Source organism: Leptodactylus fuscus, chromosome 8 (genome assembly GCF_031893055.1).
Source record: "Leptodactylus fuscus isolate aLepFus1 chromosome 8, aLepFus1.hap2, whole genome shotgun sequence".
Classification (NCBI taxonomy): Eukaryota; Metazoa; Chordata; class Amphibia; order Anura; family Leptodactylidae; genus Leptodactylus; species Leptodactylus fuscus.
This window is the reverse complement of record NC_134272.1, coordinates 19,921,960-19,944,145: the sequence shown is the minus strand read 5'-3', so window position 1 is coordinate 19,944,145 and position 22,186 is coordinate 19,921,960. Positions and strand designations below refer to the sequence as shown.

At 49.3% G+C, this 22,186-nt stretch overlaps 3 protein-coding genes across 8 annotated transcripts; 2 read left to right on the top strand and 1 right to left on the bottom strand.

Moving 5' to 3' along the window:
- Nucleotides 1–24: 24 nt before the first annotated feature.
- On the top strand, nucleotides 25–8,743 carry HIRIP3 (HIRA interacting protein 3). 2 transcript variants are annotated; one of them, XM_075285986.1, is made up of 7 exons: nucleotides 25–107; nucleotides 593–713; nucleotides 4,845–4,968; nucleotides 5,818–7,529; nucleotides 7,614–7,773; nucleotides 7,854–7,952; nucleotides 8,141–8,743. In XM_075285986.1, exons 1-7 carry the CDS (start codon nucleotides 37–39, stop codon nucleotides 8,320–8,322), a joined length of 2,469 nt encoding a protein of 822 aa, XP_075142087.1. In that variant the 5' UTR covers nucleotides 25–36; the 3' UTR covers nucleotides 8,323–8,743. The 2 variants fall into 2 exon arrangements, with proteins under 2 accessions (XP_075142087.1, XP_075142088.1); XM_075285987.1 differs by having other exon boundaries at nucleotides 4,845–4,979; nucleotides 5,832–7,529.
- Nucleotides 8,744–8,816: 73 nt separating this feature from the next.
- On the bottom strand, nucleotides 8,817–17,952 carry DUSP14 (dual specificity phosphatase 14). Of its 5 annotated transcripts, XM_075285916.1 has the most exons (4): nucleotides 17,860–17,932; nucleotides 14,705–14,823; nucleotides 14,343–14,424; nucleotides 8,817–11,292 (listed from the first exon to the last, which is right to left on the bottom strand). In XM_075285916.1, the coding sequence occupies exons 2-4, from the start codon at nucleotides 14,721–14,723 to the stop codon at nucleotides 10,545–10,547; spliced, it is 849 nt and encodes a 282-aa protein (XP_075142017.1). In that variant the 5' UTR covers nucleotides 14,724–14,823; nucleotides 17,860–17,932; the 3' UTR covers nucleotides 8,817–10,544. The 5 variants fall into 5 exon arrangements, with proteins under 5 accessions (XP_075142017.1, XP_075142018.1, XP_075142016.1 ...); XM_075285917.1 differs by lacking the exon at nucleotides 14,705–14,823 and having other exon boundaries at nucleotides 17,860–17,952; XM_075285915.1 differs by having other exon boundaries at nucleotides 14,343–14,823.
- On the top strand, nucleotides 16,357–21,602 carry LOC142217609 (uncharacterized). The gene is made up of 8 exons (XM_075285919.1): nucleotides 16,357–16,482; nucleotides 17,154–17,213; nucleotides 17,776–17,836; nucleotides 19,461–19,650; nucleotides 20,372–20,418; nucleotides 20,850–20,895; nucleotides 20,972–21,038; nucleotides 21,382–21,602. Exons 1-8 carry the CDS (start codon nucleotides 16,357–16,359, stop codon nucleotides 21,511–21,513), a joined length of 729 nt encoding a protein of 242 aa, XP_075142020.1. The 3' UTR covers nucleotides 21,514–21,602.
- The last annotated feature ends 584 nt before the right edge of the window (nucleotides 21,603–22,186 follow it).

Genomic DNA, 22,186 nt, shown 5'->3' with positions numbered 1-22,186 from the left:
GGGCGGAGCCTCTATCCTGTTGGTTTAGGTTTAAACATGGCGGGAGATGTGGGCCGGGAGATGCGGCGCTTCATCCGGGGGCTGTTTCAGCGTAGCCCAGACCTCAGGTGAGGGGTGACATCAGCACGGGCAATACGATCCGGGCATTGGGGTCAGGGAATAGCGAAGTGACGTCATTATCGTCATCCTGTGTGTGGTGTATGACGTCATGTGCTGGAGACTGTGTTAGAGACGTTATGGGGGGAAATGTATGGGCCGTGTGACATCACTGTCTTATGATATGTGCGGGACAGTGTGACGTCACTGGGCGCATTATATGCTGAGACGTATGATGTCATTGTATGTACTGGACTGTAAGATTCTTATCTAGCAGCTCTTGTGTAGTATGATGTCATACTGAGGTGTGTGATGTCATATACTGAGGCAGTGGAGCCTGTACTGTATGGCGGTGGATGCTATTATTGCACGGTGTGATGTTATATCCGGGGCTATGATGTCATAGTGCTCTGTATCCTTATATTTACTGAGGTGTATGACATCACTGGATCTCCCATCATATGATGTCATGGTGTGTTGTTCTCTCTCCCCGCAGTGTCTTGTCGCAGTCTTCGGTGCGCTCCAAGTACCTGGCTCACTGCGGCCAATCAGAGCTGTCCACACCAGAACGCCAAACCCTGAAGAAAATCGTGGAGGAAGAGCTGCTGAGGATGCAGGTGACGGGAGGGGATGAGCGTGCCGCCTATCAGGGTGCCTGCCGCTACACACCACTATTCTCTAGTCACATCCAGAGCTGACGCCTCTGCACCCCCTGCTAATAGCTGAGCACCCACAATGCTGTGCTTTCTGGTAAGCAGTGGATGTATGATTGCAGCTCTGGGTGTGACTGGAGTAGAGCTTATGAGTTGACTCTTATATTAAAGGCATTCAGACACTTACCGGCCATTGTGCGGGGCCTTAGAGGGGGTTTCCACAACTACAGATTGAAGACCTGCCTTAGGATAGATTATCAATGTCAGATCGCAGGGGCCGATACCCGGGACCCCCAGAGGGCAACAACTCTAATAATGATGATCTCTCCTGAGGCTGCTCCAGCAATATTACATTCCCAGAAAGCCCCTTTAACCCCTTCCCACCCCAATGGCATTTTCTGATTTTTGTTTTTGACTCTCCCCCTTCCAAACCCCATAACTTTTTTTATTTCTCTGCTCTCGGAGCCATATGAGGCCTTAATCTTTGCAGGACAATTTTTTCTTCATGATTTCACCATTTTTTATTCTGTACAATGTACTGGGAAGCTGGAAAAACATTCAGAATGCGAGGGATTTGAAGAAAAAATGCATTTGTGCAATTTTTCTTATGGGCTTCGTTTTTACAGCGATCACTGCACAGCCAAAATGACGTCACCTGTATTCTGTGTTTCTGTACGAGTCTGAAGACTCCAAAATTATATGGTTTTATTTACATTTTAACCCCTTAACAAAAATCCCAGACTGTGCCAATTTTTTTTTTTTTTTTTATCTAAAAGTCGCTGTATTCTGACAGCCGTAACTTTTTCTTTTTTATACTTGCGTGTACAGGGATGCATAGAGCTTTTTTTTTTTTTTTTTTTTTTTTTTTTTTTTTGCAGGTACCTTTTAGTTTTACCATTTTTGGAAATTGCTATTGCTTTGATCATTTTTTATTAAAATTTTATCAGAGGCAAAACCGTGAAATAAAAATGGCTGTTTGGCACTTTTGATTTTTCTTCTTTTTTTTTTTTCCCCCGCTACGGCATTTACCATACAAGAAATATATTTTTATAGATTTGTAGAGCGGGTGATTTCGGACACAGGGATACCTAATGTGTAGGTGTTTCACAGTGTTTAACTACTTTTATATGTGTTCTAGGGAAAGGGGGGTGATTTGAAATTGTAATTTTTTTTATTTATTTTTTTACCATAAATACTCGAGTATAAGCCGACCCAAATATAAGCCGAGGCCCCTAATTTTACCACGAAAAACTGGGAAACTTATTGACTCGAGTATAAGCCGAGGGGGGGGGGGGGAATGCAGCAGCTACTGGAAAATTTCAAAAATTAAAATGGTTGGAGTTTTGGGGTGCTGGGGAAGGGGAGGGGGTGTTTTGGTTGTCTGGCTGCCCCTTCCCTGAGCTTGAGGACTGTTTTTTTTTTTTTTTTTTTTTTTGGGGGGGGGGGGGGGTTTGGTCCCCCCCCCCCCCCCCTGCTTGGAACTCAGCCTGGCTGAATATAGGGGATCCGCAGTGTTCCTATTAACCCCTTCCCGACGGAACAGGAGCGCTGCAGATCCCCTATATTCAGTAGACCGGGCACTGTCAGACACAGGGATACCTAATGTGTTTGTGTGTCACAGTCATTTTCTATTTTAAGGGCAGGTTCACACCAGCGCCCGATCTCCGTTATGCAGGTTTCCATTTCCTGCCCGAGAAACTGGACAGGAGACGGAAATCAGCAGGCAGTTTTCAAACCCATTCATGAGTTTGAAAAGTGTCCGCCAGTTAGCGCTTTCTGCGGCGAAACAGGTTTTTTTTTTTTATTAACCAGTCACAAAGTCAGACATGCAGGACTTTGTGTCCGGTAAAAGAAAAAAACTGTTTCGCCACGGAGAGCTGAAGACACTCACCGGCGGACAATGAATGTCGGTTTCCGTTTTCTGCCAACAGAAAACCGAATCTGCATAACAGAGATCGGGTGCTGGTGTGAACCTGCCCTTATATGTATTCCAGGGAAAGGAGTGATTTAGAACTTTTATTTATTATATTTTTTAAAAACTTTTTTTTTCACTATTTTATTATTATTATTATTTTATTATTATTTGTATTATAATACGAGTGTATTGCCGTCTATGGGAGATTCTCTACATTACTATTACAGATGGTCATAGTCTATGGGGCCCGTATGCTTGAACTGCACGGCGCTTGCAGTTGCGCTTGTATTCCATTCCTCATGCGGACTCCTTACGGACGGAACACATCAGCATGTGTGAACCGGCCCTTACAGACCCGGCATACAGACACCGGGGTGGGTGCCAGGGCCGCAGCATCGCCATGCTACTGCCAGGAGCATGGTGATGCTGTACATTTCAATCTGCAGTTAAACACCCGGCATGCACCGTACTAGTACGGCGGATGTCGGGAAGGAGTTAAAGACGACCTTTCATGTTCTTGGACAGATGCGGTTTTATATACCACTAGAAAGCCGCGCACTGTCAGGTTTCCCATTATGTGCCCCGGGGCTGGAGATGTTGGGGCATTTACCGATAGCTCTTCACTGTCAGAAGGGTGTTCCTGACAGTCTAACTGGGACTACCCCTCCTGACAGTGCTGTGTGTGGCGCTATACTGTGAGGGGTGTTCCTTACCACCCAGTCATGACGCTGAGCAGTGAGTCTATGGACGAGTACTGTCAGGAGGGGAGGGGGCGTTCTTCACCGCTTGATGTCATGGCTGGGTGGTAAGGAACACCCCGCACAGTATAGCGCCACACACAGTACTGTCAGGAGGGGAGTTCGTTCTTAGACTGTTAGGAAAGATCCTAACCGAAGGATTGATATGTGATTGGAGGTGGGGGTGTCAACACTTTTAACCCCATCCTACATATGGGTGTGACATTATGGCATCAGCAGCAGGTACAGGCTGTAATACGTAACATTTGGGCTCTGAGAAAGTCTGATCCTGGCTATTTCACCCCATTTGTCGCCCCGTTAGCGACGTGCTAGTGCGTTGCTGTGGTTGTGGCATCCCAGAACAGTGGAGTCTCTGATCAATGCTTTGTTTCTAGGTATTAGTGTATGTGCTATTTATGGGTTGTCTGCCATTTTGGCTCTTTGTACCCCTAATACACACTTCATCGCCCACAATCCCTCATCACACTGTACTGTTCTCCATCCAATATAAGGGTGACAAATGATGTCGCCGCACATGGGGGACACTCAAGTAGTAGGCGGTGAGAAGCGTTATCTTACAGAAATCCACAGGAGATTCTGCACACACAGATAGATGCACAGTGTGAGTCAGGGGAGAGCAGTGTGAAGCGGCATCTCATAGGATACACTGGAGATTCTGCACACAGAGAGGTCATTCAGAGACTAGAAATTATCTAACATAGCTGATGTAAGTGTTTGTTGCAATGGGACCCAGGGTTCTAGATTGGTTTCTGCCCTGGGTCACTTGATTGGATCCAGCCCTGTCCCCTGAGTCTCTTTCCCCCTCTTCTGTTTGCACAGGTAATTGGGTGCAAACTTTACAATAATGAGCTGGCCCCCATTGTAAACTGGAGAGGAGGGATGGGGCAGAATGAGCCAGGGGGATGGTTCTGTTCACATGAGCTGCGGAGGGAACCATCTTGGAACCCCAAGTTAATTTCAAGTCCCTGGATATTCCCTTTAAGAAAGACTTGAGTCAGGAGAGTTGTAGAACTGCAGCTAATCACTGTATGGACTCTCCGACTGAATTGCTGCCTCTTGTGGTAGGTTTCTCAATGTCAGCTCTTACAAGGAGGAGGCAGGGAAGAGCAATGTGAAGCTGCATCTCATAGGATACACTGGAAGTTCTGCACACAGCACTCTTAGATACAGTAGAGATGTCCTTTAGATGGGGCAGTCGTCTTTTTCAGCACTGGAGGGAAATGCAGAGAAATGAGGAGGGCTCAGAGAGCTGCCTGGAGGGGTCTGATGGATGATGTGATCCTGTCAGCTACGAGTCTGACCACATGTCTGAACAGGAGAGCATGCTGTGGTCAGAAGGTGATCAGTGTGTTGATATAATTATGGTGGAAAGGGGTTCTGCAGCATCTCTGCAGTCATGTCCTCTATTCTCGTGTCTTGTAGGAGGAAGAAGCCAGTGACGATGAGCCCCTCATCATGAAGGTGCAGAAGAGGGGGCGCCAGGACAGCGACAGCGCGGTGGTGGAGAACAAGGAGCCCCCGGGGAAGAAGCGCAAGCAGATAGATGGTGAGTACCACGTGGGGAGAGGGTTCATGTAATGCTGTGTTCCTGCGCGGCGCAGAGACATCGTGCGTCTAGTCATGTGACGGAGCTGCTGGAACTCTCTGAGTGTCATATGTACAGTATATGTATTAGCAGCCAAGGTCTTGTGTATCACCCACCATGTGCATATAATGGCATGTCCTGCTCTGTGTGCCTCGGGTCAGTAAAGTGAACCGCTGACCCGTGGGAAAAATGTTAGACACGAGCAGCGCTGGCCATTCCAACAACAACACGTCCTACCCTAATACTTCTCACAGCTGAGGGTCTGTTACAGTGTAGACAATCCTCTGAGAGTTAAGCAGGACTTCAGACTGATCCAGCGCATCAGCATAGATAGAAATATCAGTCTGAAGTCCACACAGAGGGTTGACTGAGCTGGATACATTGTAACGAAACCTCAGCTGTGAGAAATAATATCTAAGGTGTTAAGTGTGGCTGCTGTTACATTTTTAATGTAAAGTCTGGTAAGTAACACCAGGCGTACGAGGGGTTAACGTTGGGAATGTTCCCCCCCATTACTCCGCCTGGTAATCCGTTTCCTTATCACATCACATGAGGTATAATAACCATTTATTAGCGCTCAGAACAGGATGGTGGGGGGAGGGAGGGAGGACCCATAATAACCCTGTAGCACTGACTGTGCCCAACATATATAGGCACATGCCAGAACACTCTGCCCATGGCCTCAGTCACCCAGCTTTTCACAGACTCTTGACACGTAAACCACACACACGTGTTACATGCGTGAATCGGGATGAAGCTTGACTGCTGTGAGAGTCAGACTAATGGTTACTCTACATCTGTCTCTTCCAGATAATAAGTCGGAGGAGGAGGATTCTGGAATTGAGCAGAGAGACATCAAGAGACTGTCCGGAAGTTCCCCAGAGACCCCAGTGACCAAGAAGTTCCCTACTAAAGGGAGAGCAGAGGAGACTGCGGTTCTCAACAAAGGAGATGGAGCTAAGAGGAAGGAAAAAACAACGCCAAAAAGAAGGAAAGAGAAGATCAAAGATGGCTCAGAAGAAGAGACAGACAGTGATATCAGAGAAGAGAAGAAAGTGACTGCCAAGAAGCAAAAGAGTGTCTCAGAATCCAGCAGTGACAGTGAGACAGAAGAGATGGCCATTAGGAAGAGACCTCAGGAGGTTGATTCAGACAGTGAAGTGGAAGTGATCGAGAGTAAACCGAAGACTGCTACCAAGAAACAGAGTGCACGTACTGGAGAAGACGGAAAAAAGAAAGCCAGGGCTTTGAAGAGTCCAACAAGAAATGAGAGGGACAGTGAGAGTGAAGGAGAAGAGTTGGAGCGTAAGAAAAAGGCGGCAAAAAAAGAGAGCAAACCTCAGGCCAAAGGAAAGACAGCGCAAAGAAAAGACAGCAAGGGCCAAGGGAGTGCAGGAAAGAGAGCGCCAAAGAAGAAAACTGGCAAGAAAGATAGCGACAGTGAAGAGGAGGATGAGAGACCGCGAAAGAGAGCGCCAAAGAAGAAAACTGGCAAGAAAGATAGCGACAGTGAAGAGGAGGATGAGAGACCGCGAAAGAGAGCGCCAAAGAAGAAAACTGGCAAGAAAGATAGCGACAGTGAAGAGGAGGATGAGAGACCGCGAAAGAGAGCGCCAAAGAAGAAAACTGGTAAGAAAGATAGCGACAGTGAAGAGGAGGATGAGAGACCGCTAAAGAGAGTGTCCAAGAAGAAAACTGGTAAGAAAGATGGCGACAGTGAAGAGGAAGATGAGAGACCGCTAAAGAGAGTGTCCAAGAAGAAAGCTGCCATGACTGACAGTGAAGAGGAGAGTGCAGCATCAGATAAGGACAGTGATAGTGAGGAAGAGAGTGCAGGAAAGAGATCGCCAAAGAAGAAAGCTTCCATGAAGGACAGTGAGGAAGAGAGTGCAGCATCAGATAAAGACAGTGATGGTGAGGAAGAGAGTGCAGGAAAGGGAGCATCAAAGAAGAAAGACCAGTATAGCCCCCAAAAGAGAGCACCCAAGACAGAAGCTGCAAAGAAAGACAGTGAAAGTGAAGACGAGAGTGCAGAAAAGAGATCGCCAAAGAAGAAAGCTGCCATGAAAGGCAGTGACAGCGAGGATGAGAGTGCAGGTTCAAATAAAGACAGTGATAGTGAAGAAGAGAGTGCAGGAAAGAGAGCAGCGAAGAAGAAAGGCCAGTGCAGCCCCCAAAAGAGAGCACCCAAGAAAGGCAGTGAAAGTGAAGACGAGAGTGCAGAAAAGACAGTGCACAAGAATGACAGTGATGGTAAAAAGAGACCTCCAAGTAAAAAGACAAACCGTGACAGTGAAGATGAGAGCGACCTGAAAACAGACAGTGATGAGGAGACTGCAGGTAAGGGTAAAGAGACAGACGGCAAAGGAAGGAAGGAGAAGACAGCTGCGCAGGAGGAGAGCGACTCTGACGACAGCGATGAGGGTGGAGCCAAGAAGAAAACGGACCAGAAAGATGCAGGAGACAGCGATTCATCTGACAAATCTGAGCCTGACACCAAAGGGAAGAGCAGTAAGAAGCAGGTATGGCGAGACCGGGAGAGACAGTGCGGGGGCAGGGGAGCAGGGTGTGAGGATCCAACATACAATGTGTCTCCGTCTTCACAGGGCACCGCCAAGGAGGAGCACCACTCCATCGTCCGCCTCAAGAAGTACATTCTGACCTGCGGAGCCCGCAGGAACTACAAGAAGCTGTTCCAGAACTGCCGCTCGGTGAAGTCTATGGTGGAGGTGCTGAAGAAGGAGCTGGAGGACCTGGGGGTGAAAGGTAAAGGATGGGGTCAGATGGTTGGGGCGGGCTCTGAGGAGCGGGCTACGTGATGCCGATCTGCCTGATCTCTCCTGCAGGGAAGCCATCATTGGAGAAATGCCGCGTGGTGCGACTGAAGAGGGAGGAGGCGGCGGAGCTGGCGGAACTAGACACCAACAACATCATCGAGACGTCCGGTGAGTCTGTATACCCCACAGTCTGGGACTATTTAAGGAATCCTACCCTTCAACCTTTCCATAAACTGTACTGACGACTGTAAATGTAGATTTATCTCTGACCGGTGTAAACACATCCCAAAATGTGACCGCCCCAGTGCACTGTACTCGCTGATGCCATTGTTACTGACAAACTATATTTCCTGCAGGGCGACCTCGACGGCGCAGCACCTGGAACCCCTATCGGAACTCCCCAATCCGTGAAGACTCCCCCTACCGGAAATCTGTGGGATCTGAATCTGAAGGGGAAGAAGGTCCCCCCCGCAAAAAGAGGCCAATAGACTGGTCCGGCTTAAAGGGGATCATCAGTGATGATGGGGAGAGTGATTGATTGAAGGGTTAATGTACCCAATCTCATGTACATAGGACTAACTGGAGGTTTCTCCATCACGTGCCAAGAAGATTGTCTTTGGATGTCTTGACTTCTTCCCTTCCCGATCCCTCTTTTATGTACGTTGTAGTTGTCACAGCTTTGACACCACTGATCCAGGTTATTCATTGACATACAATTGGTGATGGCAGACGGGGGTACTCTGTGCCCCTCATGTCACCACCTCGGCATTACACCATATATACTCCTACTCACTTTAAAGGTAAACAACCATCCGCAGCGGTGACCTGCAACCTTTGGCTCCCAGCATGCAACAGCCGGAGAGCTACAGGTTACAGATCATCACCTAGCAAGGTACATGCATATTTATTTTAACCCATCAGTTGCCCCCACAGTCACACGGCATCTCTTCCCACCCCCCTCCCCGTTTTCTTCGTCTTTTTCTTTTTATCTCATTTTATCTGTTTTTGTAAATAAATCCATTATTTTTCACATTATTTGTTAAATGACTTTTATTTAGAAATCTATGTCGCCCCCTACATCTGAAAAATAAGGATCCTATAGAGATATCCCTATATAGAAGGAACTGTTTCACCATCAATGTTGTCTTCACAATAAAAATAAACGAGGAGCCGCGGACACCCCCCACCACCACCAGCGACGGCGCCGTCCTTCTTACAATCACACAAAAATAAAATTGACTATATCTTGTAGCATTCGGCATTACTGGAGCGGGAACTGCCATCTTCTGGAAAGGACGCTCGGCAAGTCTCTAGGGACTTTGTGCTGCAGTCTATGGAGACCTCTGCCTGCTGTCAGTGAATGGGAACACTGCTAGAATGGAGCGGGCTGGATGCAGTAGGTGGCGCTAGATCATCTTGGGGCATGTTAGATGTGGTTGGGGGGGCTCTGTCTTGCATGTCTGAACTAAAATGCAACCCTGACCACCCTGATTTGTCGTGGTCGCAGGGGAGGGGTGGGAAAAGCGCCACCTACTGAATCCAGGGCGAATCTACATCTACAATGTATCAGTCTAGGATGGTTAGACTGGAGTCTGTTCACACTGCGTAAAATGAAGAATTCCTCTTCATTTTCTGCTGCCGGCATTTTCACCTGCGGGAATCTGTCTCGGATCTAGAGCAAAGTGTGAACAGACGCTAATGACTAACAACCATGGATCCTGAGGTGACTATGATGCTTCACACGTCCATTGATTTCTTCTTGACCTCGCCGGATGAAAAAGCCCCGCAAACACAAGGACCAGGAAGAAAAAGTGACATCGTGATCCATGGTTGTAATTGTAGACGGACTCGGAACTAGACACGGCCTTACAGAAGATTGTCTAGACTCAATAAATTGTAACAACTCCTCAGCTGTGAACAAGTCTCAAGTGCCGATCCCCCGCTCTACAAGCTAAATGCAATAGCACAAAGCGCTCGCTCCTGTCAGTGACCTGCAGTGATACACTGGAACAGACTAATAGTACAGGAGAGATTTCTGCTCGTCTTGCTCACAACTGAGGGTTTGTTACAATATATCCAGTGTATAAATATTGCAAGCTAAGCAGCCTTAAAGGGGTTTTCCAGGATATGGGTGAACTCTTAGACACCTAGGCTCTCTAGCAGTCAAGTGTCTGAAGATGATGTGTCACTCGTGACTGGTGCGGTCTAAGAGTCAAATGGCACAGCAACAGCTCAGTCCTATGTAAGTGTATGCGGCTCAGCTGCAATACCAAGTATAGCCACTACAATTAGTATGGCGCTGTGCTTGGTATTCGGTGAAGAGGCCACAGCTATGCCAATATTGTGATCTTTTCAGACGGCCCTGACTTTGGACCCCCCCCCCCCATCTATATATGTTCTGGAAAGCCCCTTGACAAGCAGGCTGATACACTGGACAGGTTTGTGCTGTTGACATTCTTAGCTCACAGAGGATTGTCTAGACTGGATACAACAGTAGCAAACCCTCAGTTGTGAGACATACTAGATCTGTACAGGCTTTGCACATAGATATTGGTCCCAGTCACTGACAGCAAGTAGACATCTTGGAAATTGTAAGAAATTAAAACCTAAAGTCTGTTGGAAAGCTGCAGAACTTCTCATTGGATTAAGATGGACCTTGCCCTTTAAGGGTGGGGATACAAAGTGTCCAGTGTGTCCTGGGGCTGGATACTTTGGAGCACCAGCGATTGTCTATCAGTCCCAGTATCAGTTGCAGCTGCTTCATCTGAAGCCCCAGACGGGGATGAGGTTTCGGGTTTCCCGCTCGTATATATCTGGGATGAGTCCTAGCGGAGACGGCACCAGCCTCACCGTGTTTTTACCAAAGAGCTTCTTCTCGTACTGTATCAGCTGCTGCCAGAAGCCGGCATTGGGTCGCACCACCGGCCTCCTGGTTTTCACCCACTGGTGGGCGTCCAGTAAGGACAGGCGGTGGTACTTCATCAGGTAGGCTATGCAGAGCGTGGCCGAGCGGCTGACCCCCGCCACACAGTGGACCAATGTCCTGCCATTCCTTTTCCCGTTCTGGTGGATGCGGTCTGCAACAGAATCAAAGTACAGGGCGAGAGGGGCGTGGGGTAAGTCCGGCACGGGTACCTTGATGTAGTCTACGTCCGGCCAGTTAGAGTTGGGAATCTCCAGCGTGGCGTTCACGATGCAGGTGACATTGCGAGCGTAGACCAGCTGCCGGCTGCCCGCCGCGTTCCCACTGGAGAGGTAGAGACACGGACTGATCTGAGCTATGCTGCCGAGGCTGGACAATCCGGTGCCGGAGGCTCCGCCCACCGCCGTGGGTTTAGTGGAGAGAGTCGGCGGTGGCGGAGGAGAGCGTCGCAGAAGCCGGTGACTGCGGAAATTCATGGTTGGCAGCTGTAGTGGCATATAGAGAGGATCCTTGTAGGCTGGCAAGCAGGAGGCAGAGGAGCGGTCCGCGGTTTTTCTATCGCTTCTATCAATCACTTTTCGCAACCTGCAATGGCAAAAGGTAAAGTGAATAATACGTAACAATAAAGTCGACCTATCATGTGACCCCCAAAGGGATCGGACTTTGGCAAATTCCAGAAATTTGGAGCAAGATCACTGCTTGCCTGACACATCTCTACAGACCACTGCTCACAGCTGGGGGGTTGTTACACTTGCAGCCAGTGATCAGAATGCCAAGGACAGGCTTCTATTCACTGACAGTAAGAAGAGGTCTTGAAAATGGTGGAGAAAAAAAAAGAACAAGGAAAGTTGTAGATGAGTGTTATACGAGGATGGGTCTGTGAAGCGGAAGGATCTTTGAGGGATCTATAGGAATCCAGGGGAGGGGGGTTGGCATGTAAGGCTAGAGTCAGGTGTGCCAAGCAGGCAGATCTCTGAGGAGGGGGTAATAAGGAGTGCAGTGGGGGGTCAAGGTGGCAGCAAGGTATGAAGGAGCTCTGTGAGTCATGCCATGAATCACCATGTGGGGGCGAGCCGGTGTGTGGGTGACACCGTATGGATGACTCACCGTCACTATCCTCAATGTCACATGGCTGCCACAACATGTGTAGCACCCCCATCAGCACCGAGTGCTGTGCCATATACAGACACCCCCAGAACCACTGACGAGGACAGGCCCATCATTGGCGCACCTCCTGTGTGTATGGCAGCACTATGTACTGCTGGGGTTACCAGGCATTGTCAATTACTGACTATGTTGGTACTACTAGATGGTAAGACATGCAATGTAAGCGCCATTGTTGTGTGTATAGATGGCAGTGATGAGAAGGGACTGAGTATATCGATATGTGTGACATCGATATATTGGAGCAAGTCCAGAGAAGAGCAACCAAAATGGTGGAAGGTCTGCAAACCATGTCCTATGAGGAGCGGCTAAAAGAACTGGGATTGTTTAGTTTGCAGACGAGAAGGCTGAGGGGAGATTTAATAGCAGTCTACAAATATCTGAAAGGTAGTCACAGTGCAGAGGGATCTCCCCTATTCTCATTAGCACAAGGAAGTACAAGAAGCAATGGGATGAAACTAAAGGGAAAGAGATACAGATTAGACATTAGGAAAAACTTTCTGACAGTGAGGGGAGTGAGAGAGTGGAATAGGCTGCCACGGGAGGTGGTGGGCGCTCCATCAATGGAAATCTTCAAGCGGAATCTGGATAAACATATAGCTGGGATGATTTAGGAAAACCTGCACTCGCAGGGGGTTGGACCCGATGGCCCTTGAGGTCCCTTCCAACTCTACCATAAGATAAGATAAGAGTAAGGATGGCGCAGGATGGTAGTGATGGTATGGGGCAGGGTATAGGTGGCAATGATGGCACAGGGCTGTGTGTATAGATGATAGTGATGGCAAGGGTGGTAGTGATGGTACAAGGCTTTGGATAAGTGGTAGAGGGTGAAAGTGATGATATGGGCCAGAGTATAGGTGCCAATGATCGTACAGGGTTGTGTATATAAGTGGCAAAGGATGGCAGTGCTGATAAGGGAATGTACGCATGGTATAGGGTGATAATGATGGTACAAATGGTGGCAGAGATGGTACAGAGCTGTGTGTATAGATGGTGCAGGGTGGTAGTGATGGCACAGGGCAGGGTGTATAGATGGCAGTGATGGTAAGGGACTGTGTAAGGGTGGTAGTTGGGCAGTAAAGGGCACAAGTGATATCATGGGCCGGTGTATAAGTGGCAAAGATAGTAAAGTGCTGTGTATAAATGGCACAGGGTGGCAATGATGGTGGAAGGCTTTGGATACATGGTAGAAAGTAGAAGTGATGGTATGGGGCAGGATATAGATGGCAGTGATGATAAGGGACTGTGTATGGGTGGCAAAGAGTGGTAGTGATTGTGCGGGGCTGAGTGTATGGGTGGCACAGGGTGGCAGTGATGGTACAAGGATGTGTGTATAGGTGGCACAGGGTGATTATAATGGTATGGGGGGTGTATAGGTGGCACAGGGTGGCAGTGATGGTACACGGCTGTGTGTATAGGTGGCAAAAGGTGGGAGAGATGGTAAGGGGTTGTGTATGTATGTGGCAGAGGGTGGTAGTGATGGTACAGGGCTGTGTGTATAGGTGGCACAGGGTGGTGGTGATAGTACGGGGTAGTGTGTATAGGTGGCACAGGGTGGTAGTGATAGTACGGGGCAGTGTGTATAGGTGGCACAGGGTGGTAGTGATAGTACGGGGCTGTGTGTATAGGTGGCACAGGGTGGTAGTGATAGTACAGGGGCTGTGTGTATAGGTGGCACAGGGTGGTAGTGATAGTACAGGGGCTGTGTGTATAGGTGGCACAGGGTGGTAGTGATAGTACGGGGCAGTGTGTATAGGTGGCACAGGGTGGTAGTGATAGTACAGGGGCTGTGTGTATAGGTGGCACAGGGTGGTAGTGATAGTACAGGGGCTGTGTGTATAGGTGGCACAGGGTGGTAGTGATAGTACAGGGGCTGTGTGTATAGGTGGCACAGGGTGGTAGTGATAGTACGGGGCTGTGTGTATAGGTGGCACAGGGTGGTAGTGATAGTACGGGGCTGTGTGTATAGGTGGCACAGGGTGGTAGTGATAGTACGGGGCTGTGTGTATAGGTGGCACAGGGTGGTAGTGATAGTACGGGGCTGTGTGTATAGGTGGCACAGGGTGGTAGTGATAGTACAGGGGCTGTGTGTATAGGTGGCACAGGGTGGTAGTGATAGTACGGGGCTGTGTGTATAGGTGGCACAGGGTGGTAGTGATAGTACGGGGCAGTGTGTATAGGTGGCACAGGGTGGTAGTGATAGTACGGGGCAGTGTGTATAGGTGGCACAGGGTGGTAGTGATAGTACAGGGGCTGTGTGTATAGGTGGCACAGGGTGGTAGTGATAGTACAGGGGCTGTGTGTATAGGTGGCACAGGGTGGTAGTGATAGTACAGGGGCTGTGTGTATAGGTGGCACAGGGTGGTAGTGATAGTACGGGGCAGTGTGTATAGGTGGTAGTGTCCATACCAGACATGTGTATGTGCAGATTGGCATCCAGTGTGCGGTACATGCCAGGCATGCTGTCTTACCGTTCTTGTGCTGGCTCATATCGGCTGAGTGTAGCAGGGTGCAGCGCGCCTCGCTCTGCTCCTCCGGCTTTATGTGCTGGCTCTGCAGAGAGGATGATGCAGGGTGTGAGGGGGGCGTGTGAGAGGCAGAGACACATAATGCCCCCTCACTGCTATACATATTCATGCCAGGAGCTGCGAGCAGCTTCCGTTAACCCATCACCTGCTGGACTGGAGACGAGCTAAGAACAGCACCAGAATACTGCAGCCCCCCTCCCTATTAACCCTTCACATGCTCCAGGGATCCCTCCTCCTCCTCCTCCCCATCCCACAGCAGTAACCCTGCAGGACATTACACCACACATGACACGAGCATGGCCTGCCTCTCACTAAGGGCTGCATCTCCTTCTTCAGAGCATCACTCTGCAGAGCATCGCGCCCTCAGCAGATCCACTTCACCTGCCAGGTAATGGCTCTTCCGGTGGCTGTGATGTCAACGAGTCTGAGGGTGTGAAATGGGGAGGGGGGGGACAAAGGTGCAAAGAGTTATGACATCATCACAGACACAATCATCATCCAATCGGATGCATCCCTTCGCTGGATGTCATCGGCTTATTTGTGTTTCCACAGTGACAGAAGCGACAGCCTGACTGAGAATGGAAAGTGCAGCAGCAAAGGACAAGCAGGGGATTGACACAACGCGGTGTCGCAGGCGACAAGGAGCGCCCTTCTGGGGGCGGAGTCACACCCATTCTACAAAACACACCCTAAAGGGTAACTTAATAGAGGGGAAAGAAAACAATTACCCCACTGCTTCAACCTCAATCCTGCACCACTGGGGTTTGAATGTGACATCGCCCCCTACAGGGGAATCGACTGCTCATGTCTGATCGGAGATTTGAGCGTGTTCCTGAATGAATTAGTTATGTCTGCTCTGGAGGAATAAGGGCTCGTTCACACTTAGCATTACTCATTTATAGTCATTCTGGGGGGTTTTTTTACTTATTAAACAGTTTTATTCATTTTTTTATGTGTTTTTTTTCTTTTTTTTCCACTGGATCTACACGGGTCACGTTTTTAGTATACAGAAGTTAATGGGTTAAACGAGAGGCTGCACATCCCATGTCTGCACAGTTCACACTTCACTAGTATTGGTCTGTTTTTTACTATATGTAGCAGAATGATAAAATCAGCAAAAAAAATTAAATTTTTTTTTAAAGAAGATCCTGTGTTTCATACGCAAGTGTGAATGAGGCCTTAGTCATTACAGACCTCAGTATGTGTCCTGTACGTATACAGAAGACACAACTACTGGAAGGAGGGCCATATATACAGAGCAGACATGACTAATCTATCCTGCAGGGAGTGCACATACATACTGTATATACAGGGCAGACATAACTAATCTATCCTGCAGGGAGTTCAGTCTATACACGACTAATCTATCCTGCAGGGAGTGCACATACACACTGTATATACAGAGCAGTCATGACTAATCTATCCTGCAGGGAGTGCACATACACACTGTATATACAGAGCAGACATGACTAATCTATCCTGCAGGGAGTGCACATACACACTGTATATACAGAGCAGACATGACTAATCTATCCTGCAGGGAGTGCACATACACACTGTATATACAGAGCAGACACGACTAATCTATCCTGCAGGGAGTGCACATACATACAGCCCTTCCCATGGTTTGTAAAATAAATAAATGATATCTATATATCTCCCAGCATGTCCAGGGTGCTGCCCTACAGGGAGGGGCTGATCGCCCCATTAACAAGGTCTCCTAATTGGCTACTACTAATTAAATGAACACATAAGGGGACCCTACTCCTGCCCCTCCCCCGTGCAGAGCTGCCATTGTAGGCTTGTATGCTGGGTAGGTAAGATTGAAGGATCATATGATCAGTTGTAGAACTACAAGTGTCAGCACAGCCTTCAGTTATACTGTGACTTGTAGCCCCCCAGGATGATGTCCTAGACCCCATATAACACCTGTCTGCGTTCCCCAGTACTTCTCGCCATGCCCAAGCGTCAAGATAAGGCGGCAGAGCTGGTGCTGGATTTAACCCCATCCTCCCTGCATCTTCTGAAGAGGGCGCAGCTGCAGCAATACTGCAAAAAACTTGGACTGCGAGGGGCAGGAAAGGTGAGGACGGCGCAGGGGAGGGGGCTGCTGTGTAATAGAGAGGTGAGGACAGCGCAGGGGAGGGGGCTGCTGTGTAATAGAGAGGTGAGGACAGCGCAGGGGAGGGGGCTGCTGTGTAATAGAGAGGTGAGGACAGCGCAGGGGAGGGGGCTGCTGTGTAATAGAGAGGTGAGGACAGCGCAGGGGAGGGGACTGCTGTGTAATAGAGAGGTGAGGACAGCGCAGGGGAGGGGACTGCTGTGTAATAGAGAGGTGAGGACAGCGCAGGGGAGGGGACTGCTGTGTAATAGAGAGGTGAGGACAGCGCAGGGGAGGGGACTGCTGTGTAATAGAGAGGTGAGGACAGCGCAGGGGAGGGGACTGCTGTGTAATAGAGAGGTGAGGACAGCGCAGGGGAGGGGACTGCTGTGTAATAGAGAGGTGAGGACAGCGCAGGGGAGGGGACTGCTGTGTAATAGAGAGGTGACCTGTCCTCACAACTAAGGACCCCCCGCCCTATAGCTCAGTCCGCGCCCCAGGACAGAATTGCAACTTTACACAAAATGAACATGTCCAATGTCTGAGTGGCTCCGTGTGAATCTGACATGAGGGCGCTCAGCAGCTGACTGGAATGGTGTAAGGGGTTAGAGCGCCCCCATATCGAGTCTATTTAACCGTTTCCTCCCCCACAGAACACAGAGCTTATCCAACGTTTGCAAGACCACTTCAAGCAAGCGGGGAGCAGAGGGCAGGTGAGGCTATGGGCACCCGGGGGGAGGGGGGCAGGTGAGGCTATGGGCACCCGGGGGGAGGGGGGCAGGTGAGGCTATGGGCACCCCGGGGGAGGGGGGCCAGGTGAGGCTATGGGCACCCGGGGGGAGGGGGCCAGGTGAGGCTATGGGCACCCCGGGGGAGGGGGGCAGGTGAGGCTATGTGCACCCGGGGGGAGGGGGCCAGGTGAGGCTATGGGCACCCCGGGGGAGGGGGCCAGGTGAGGCTATGGGCACCCGGGGGGAGGGGGGCAGGTGAGGCTATGGGCACCCCGGGGGAGGGGGGCAGGTGAGGCTATGGGCACCCCGGGGGAGGGGGCCAGGTGAGGCTATGTGCACCCCGGGGGAGGCTGTCATTTCTTCATTCGTGGCACCAGGGGGGAGGGATAATACCCTATAGTGCCTGGCCCTCACCCCTCTGCGACCCCAGTGCTCTGGCCCTATTCCACCCCTCTCTTCCTCATCACACTATGGTACCCCCCCCCCCCCCCCCCTCCCTGTGTCCTCCCGCAGCCCTGTGTGACTGTGACATTTCCTGTGACAGAAGTCTCCGCGGACTCCACCTCCGGACACCCGGGATGTGACACTAGAAGAACAGGCCGCAGGTGAGACCCTCAGACAGCATTACCTGGGTGGGCGCCCTTTCAGCACTGCACGAGTTAACACATTCTTGGGGTCACGTGACCACCCTCCACCAATAGAATGCGTAGTCCCCGCCTCGCACCCTGCACACCCCTCTGACCAGCCCGCGGCAGCCAATTAGCTCCCGGAGTGACGACAATAGTGTGACGTCAGAGCTGTTGCCGGGTAACGCAGAGGGACGTGTTAGTGATGCTGAGCGTGTGCAGGAGCTATTCTAGGCAGTGCGGCCCAGGGTCACGTGACGTGTAGTAATAATATTCATAGGTGTCACATGATCCATGAAATAATAACATACAGTATATATATATATATGTGTGTCACATATACCCGCTATAATGTCACCAGTGTGTGTCACATGACCTAGCTATGCTGGTAATACAGCAGATATAATATACTCCCTATAGACCTCGTCATGTGGTATCTAATATACAGTCATGTCACTTCCTACAGGCCTCTATAGGCTCCTCCTGTACTCTCTGTATATAGGATATGTGTCCCCTCTATAGTCTCCTCCTGTACTCTCTGTATATAGGATATGTGTCCCCTCTATAGTCTCCTCCTGTACTCTCTGTATATAGGATATGTGTCCCCTCTATACGCTCTACCTCTATACTCTCTGTATATAGGATACATGTCCCCCCTACAGGCTCTGCCTGCACTCACTGTATACAGGATACATGTCTCCTCTATAGCCTCTATACTCTCTGTATACAGGATACATGCTCCCTCTACAGGCTCTGCCTCTATACTCTCTGTATATAGGATACATGCTCCCTCTACAGGCTCTGCCTCTATACTCTCTGTATATAGGATACATGTCTCCTCTATAGCCTCTATACTCTCTGTATATAGGATACATGTCCCCCCTACAGGCTCTGCCTGCACTCGCTGTATACAGGATACATGTCACCTCTATAGGCTACTCCTGTACTCCCTGTATACAGGATACATATCCCCTCTATAGCCTCTATACTCTCTGTATACAGGATACATGCCCCCTCTATATGCTCTGTCTCTCTACTTGTTGTATATAGGATGCATGCCCCCTCTACAGGCTCTGCCTGCACTCTCTGTATACAGGATACATGTCACCTCTATAGGCGCCACCTCTCTACTCGTTGTATATAGGATACATCCAGGATTGCTGCCTGCCGGCGCCTATCACCAGATTCCGGCTAATTGCAGGTAATGACGCGAGGGTGGGATTGTCTCCTCCAGCTACAGAGATTAGATGACGCCTCCGGGATGTAAAAACTTCTGCTGTAGAGGCGGCTGCGGTTACTTTGGGGGGTATAATTACTTATCATTCACAAATCCAGCTGGATGGCGGCCATATTGGTTATCACACAGCTTTCCCAGAAACGCCTAGGATGAGTGTATGGCTGCTTTCACATGCAGCAGATTTTCTTGGAAAAGTTTGTGTGATTTCCATTCATCTGACTGCACGGACCAGGATTCCCAGCACTGACTGCCAGAACAATCCCATGTAGATAAACACGAGAGATATCCGGCTGCAGAAATGTCTGCAACAAAACCTACCAGATGTGAACATGCCCTAACAGAGAGTGCGCCTCTATTGTCTTGCAGGCGGTCGGGGTTGGTGTGTGATCCATGGACAGGAGCTGACAAATGAGCGCTGGTACCGGCTGTCTCTGCGCTGTGGTCGTGCCTGCGTTTTCAGCAGCGCCTCATACACCCCCCTGCACCTGATCCCATCCTCAACACCGACTCCGCCAGGCCTCACCGACAACCTCATCTGTGGAGAATGCATGGGAAGGTGAGGGTGAGGCCTCTGAATAGCGTTACCGCCGAATTCCGATAATCCGGCATCCTTAGGGCGGCCAAGGAACCGGTTTATTGTAACCTTAAAGGGATTCTATCATCAGAATCTTTTTTCTACAAAAGATCACGTCGGAGTAGCCTTTAGAAAGCCTATTCTTCATATGCAAATGAGTCTTCAGAAAGCTTAGGCGGCCCCCCCTGTGCTGTCCGAAGACTCTCCAGTGACACCTCCATCTTCTTCTCCCGACCGCCTCTTTGCCACGCAATCAGCCGGCAGAGCCGACTGCACGTGTCCGTTTGGCCATTTTCCTGTGGCCTCTTACACGAATGTTCGTTTGGCTACAGGAAAATGGCTGAACTGACATGCTCAGTCGGTTCTGCTGGCTAATGATGCAGCAAAGAGGCATCAGGAGAAGACGACAGAGGCGTCGCTGAAGAGTCTTTGGACAGCACACGGGACATCCCCTCTGCATTTTGAATAACTGGGGACCCCCCCCCCCCCCCCCCCGTGCTTTCTGAAGACTCATTTGCATATGGAAGAAAAGAGAAAATACACGAAAACAGTGTCGCGGATCAGAATACTAAAGATAGGACGTGATCTTTGTAGAAAAAGGGATTGTAATGATAGAATCCCTTTAAGCTCGTGTTCACTGTGAGCAAGCAGAGATCTGGAGTGCGGCGACAAACTGAAGGACATTTTCTTTATTTTTATGTAGAAATCAAGAGAAGGACGATCGTCTTCAGCAAAAATCATCATTGCAAGGTACGAGTACAGTCTCCAGTGGTGTATCTAGGAATGGCGGGGCCCTGTGGTGAACTGTTGACATGGGGCCCCTGAACGACGCCGAAGACTCTGACCGAACGCCCCCTTTCCTTCCCTGCGCATGCCTGCACGCACTGCTATGCCCCATAGTGGCCCCTGCACACACTATTATTGCCCCATTGTGGACAAACATGTACAATTATTATACTCTGGGGACTTTTCAGAACTGGTAACTACCCCGGTAGTTACACCCCTGACTGTCTCCACTCCCCAAAAAGATGTTGGTGCCCCCCCTTCATTCCATGTACTGTAGCTCTCCTCTATGTGAGAGCCATGTACAGCCTTGTTCATTCTGCTTCATGAACAGAATACTAGAAACAGTTAAGACTGACACAGTGGGACGGTGAATAACATTAATTTCTACTTTCCAGATAAATCTTGTCCTAACACCGGCCTGCAGAAATCTGGAACAGTGGGGTAAGTGTGGGGTCTGTTCTATAGGTCCTTATAGATGTGGACACGTCACCTAAGCCGCTGTCTATACTTTATGCAGATCATCTCGCACGCAGAACAAATCTGGACGCTTCCGACCTCAAGAAGACCCAGAGTACGCCCGAAGAGTAAGTATGGGGGTCATCTACTACCAGAATATATCAGAAGTCTTTACATACCAATTAAAACATATTCCTGGTAGAAACTTCCAAACCCACGGTCCTCTGCTAGTACTTGCTCCTAATGAGCTCCCCTAGTGGTGGCAGCAGAGTTTTCTCATGTAACTCTGTATATGCAGAGAATTTGGAGCTCTATATCAGAGTAAGGCCCAGTTCACATCTGCACATGAGTTTCCATTCGGGGAGTCCGCAGATGTGAACCGGACCTAAAGGGAGCCCCCACCCCATATGAAGAAGGGACACAAGCTCCGCCCCATTGTTCCACTTTATAACTAGCGCTTGTCTTATTCAGGTGGACGAGCTCCTCGATCAGATGGCGTCTGGACAGGTGGATTCCCAGAAAGTCCTGCAGCCCATCCGCCCTGCCGTGGTCCATTCTCCTCTTGGGAAGCAGGAGTACAGCCCCATTGCCATTAACCCCTGATGTACTCCACTGCAGATCTGAGGCAAAATAATTTATTCTTTTAAAAAAAAAAAAAAACTCAGCAAAATTTTACCTCCTAATCGCCCGTATTATGGCGTTCACCGTTTTGCTGTTTTTAGTGTATTTCTACATAAAGTGGCAAATAAATGATTTGTGGAATTATTAAATAGCGGCTTTATTATATTGGATCTATATGGGCACAGCGGCCATATTGATAAGTGCAGCCGATCTACCAACCAGTGACTGCAGTGCTTATCATTAACATCACAGACATGGCGGCGACCTGTGTTACACTTGTCACCCTCTTCCCGCCCCCCCTCAACATCAGGGTTGTGAACAGTGCGGACATTACCTAGACCCTAAGGAGCGGAGTAAATGGCAATGTAACGGATAACATTCACATCATTAGGAACTAAGTAGTAGCGGGGGAGATTATGAATGATTAGAAGCCGCCATATAGTCCTCTCCTTAACCACTTCAGTACCGGGCCGATTTGTGGTCCAGGACCAGACACATTTTCGGGTTTTGTATGTGCAGTTTTGAGGGCTGTAATATTTTTACCGTATGTCTCATTCAAATAATATTTACGTCTTTTTTTGGGGACACATAGGGCTTTATATTCAAGTTTTTTTTATTTTCAAATGTGTTTTAATCTTTTTTAGATCTGGGAAAA

Bases quoted from the DNA above. Each gene is read 5' to 3' on its own strand.
- HIRIP3 (XM_075285986.1), top strand. From the start codon at position 37: ATGGCGGGAGATGTGGGCCGGGAGATGCGGCGCTTCATCCGGGGGCTG. The intron at 714-4,844 runs GTGACGGGAGGG...CGTGTCTTGTAG, and splicing joins AAGAGCTGCTGAGGATGCAG to GAGGAAGAAGCCAGTGACGA. The intron at 7,530-7,613 runs GTATGGCGAGAC...CCGTCTTCACAG, and splicing joins GGAAGAGCAGTAAGAAGCAG to GGCACCGCCAAGGAGGAGCA.
- DUSP14 (XM_075285915.1), bottom strand. From the start codon at position 14,479: ATGTGTCTCTGCCTCTCACACGCCCCCCTCACACCCTGCATCATCCTC. The intron at 11,293-14,342 runs GTAAGACAGCAT...TTGCCATTGCAG, and splicing joins TATGAGCCAGCACAAGAACG to GTTGCGAAAAGTGATTGATA.
- LOC142217609 (XM_075285919.1), top strand. From the start codon at position 16,357: ATGCCCAAGCGTCAAGATAAGGCGGCAGAGCTGGTGCTGGATTTAACC. The intron at 19,651-20,371 runs GTGAGGGTGAGG...ATTTTTATGTAG, and splicing joins TGTGGAGAATGCATGGGAAG to AAATCAAGAGAAGGACGATC. The intron at 20,896-20,971 runs GTAAGTGTGGGG...TACTTTATGCAG, and splicing joins CAGAAATCTGGAACAGTGGG to ATCATCTCGCACGCAGAACA.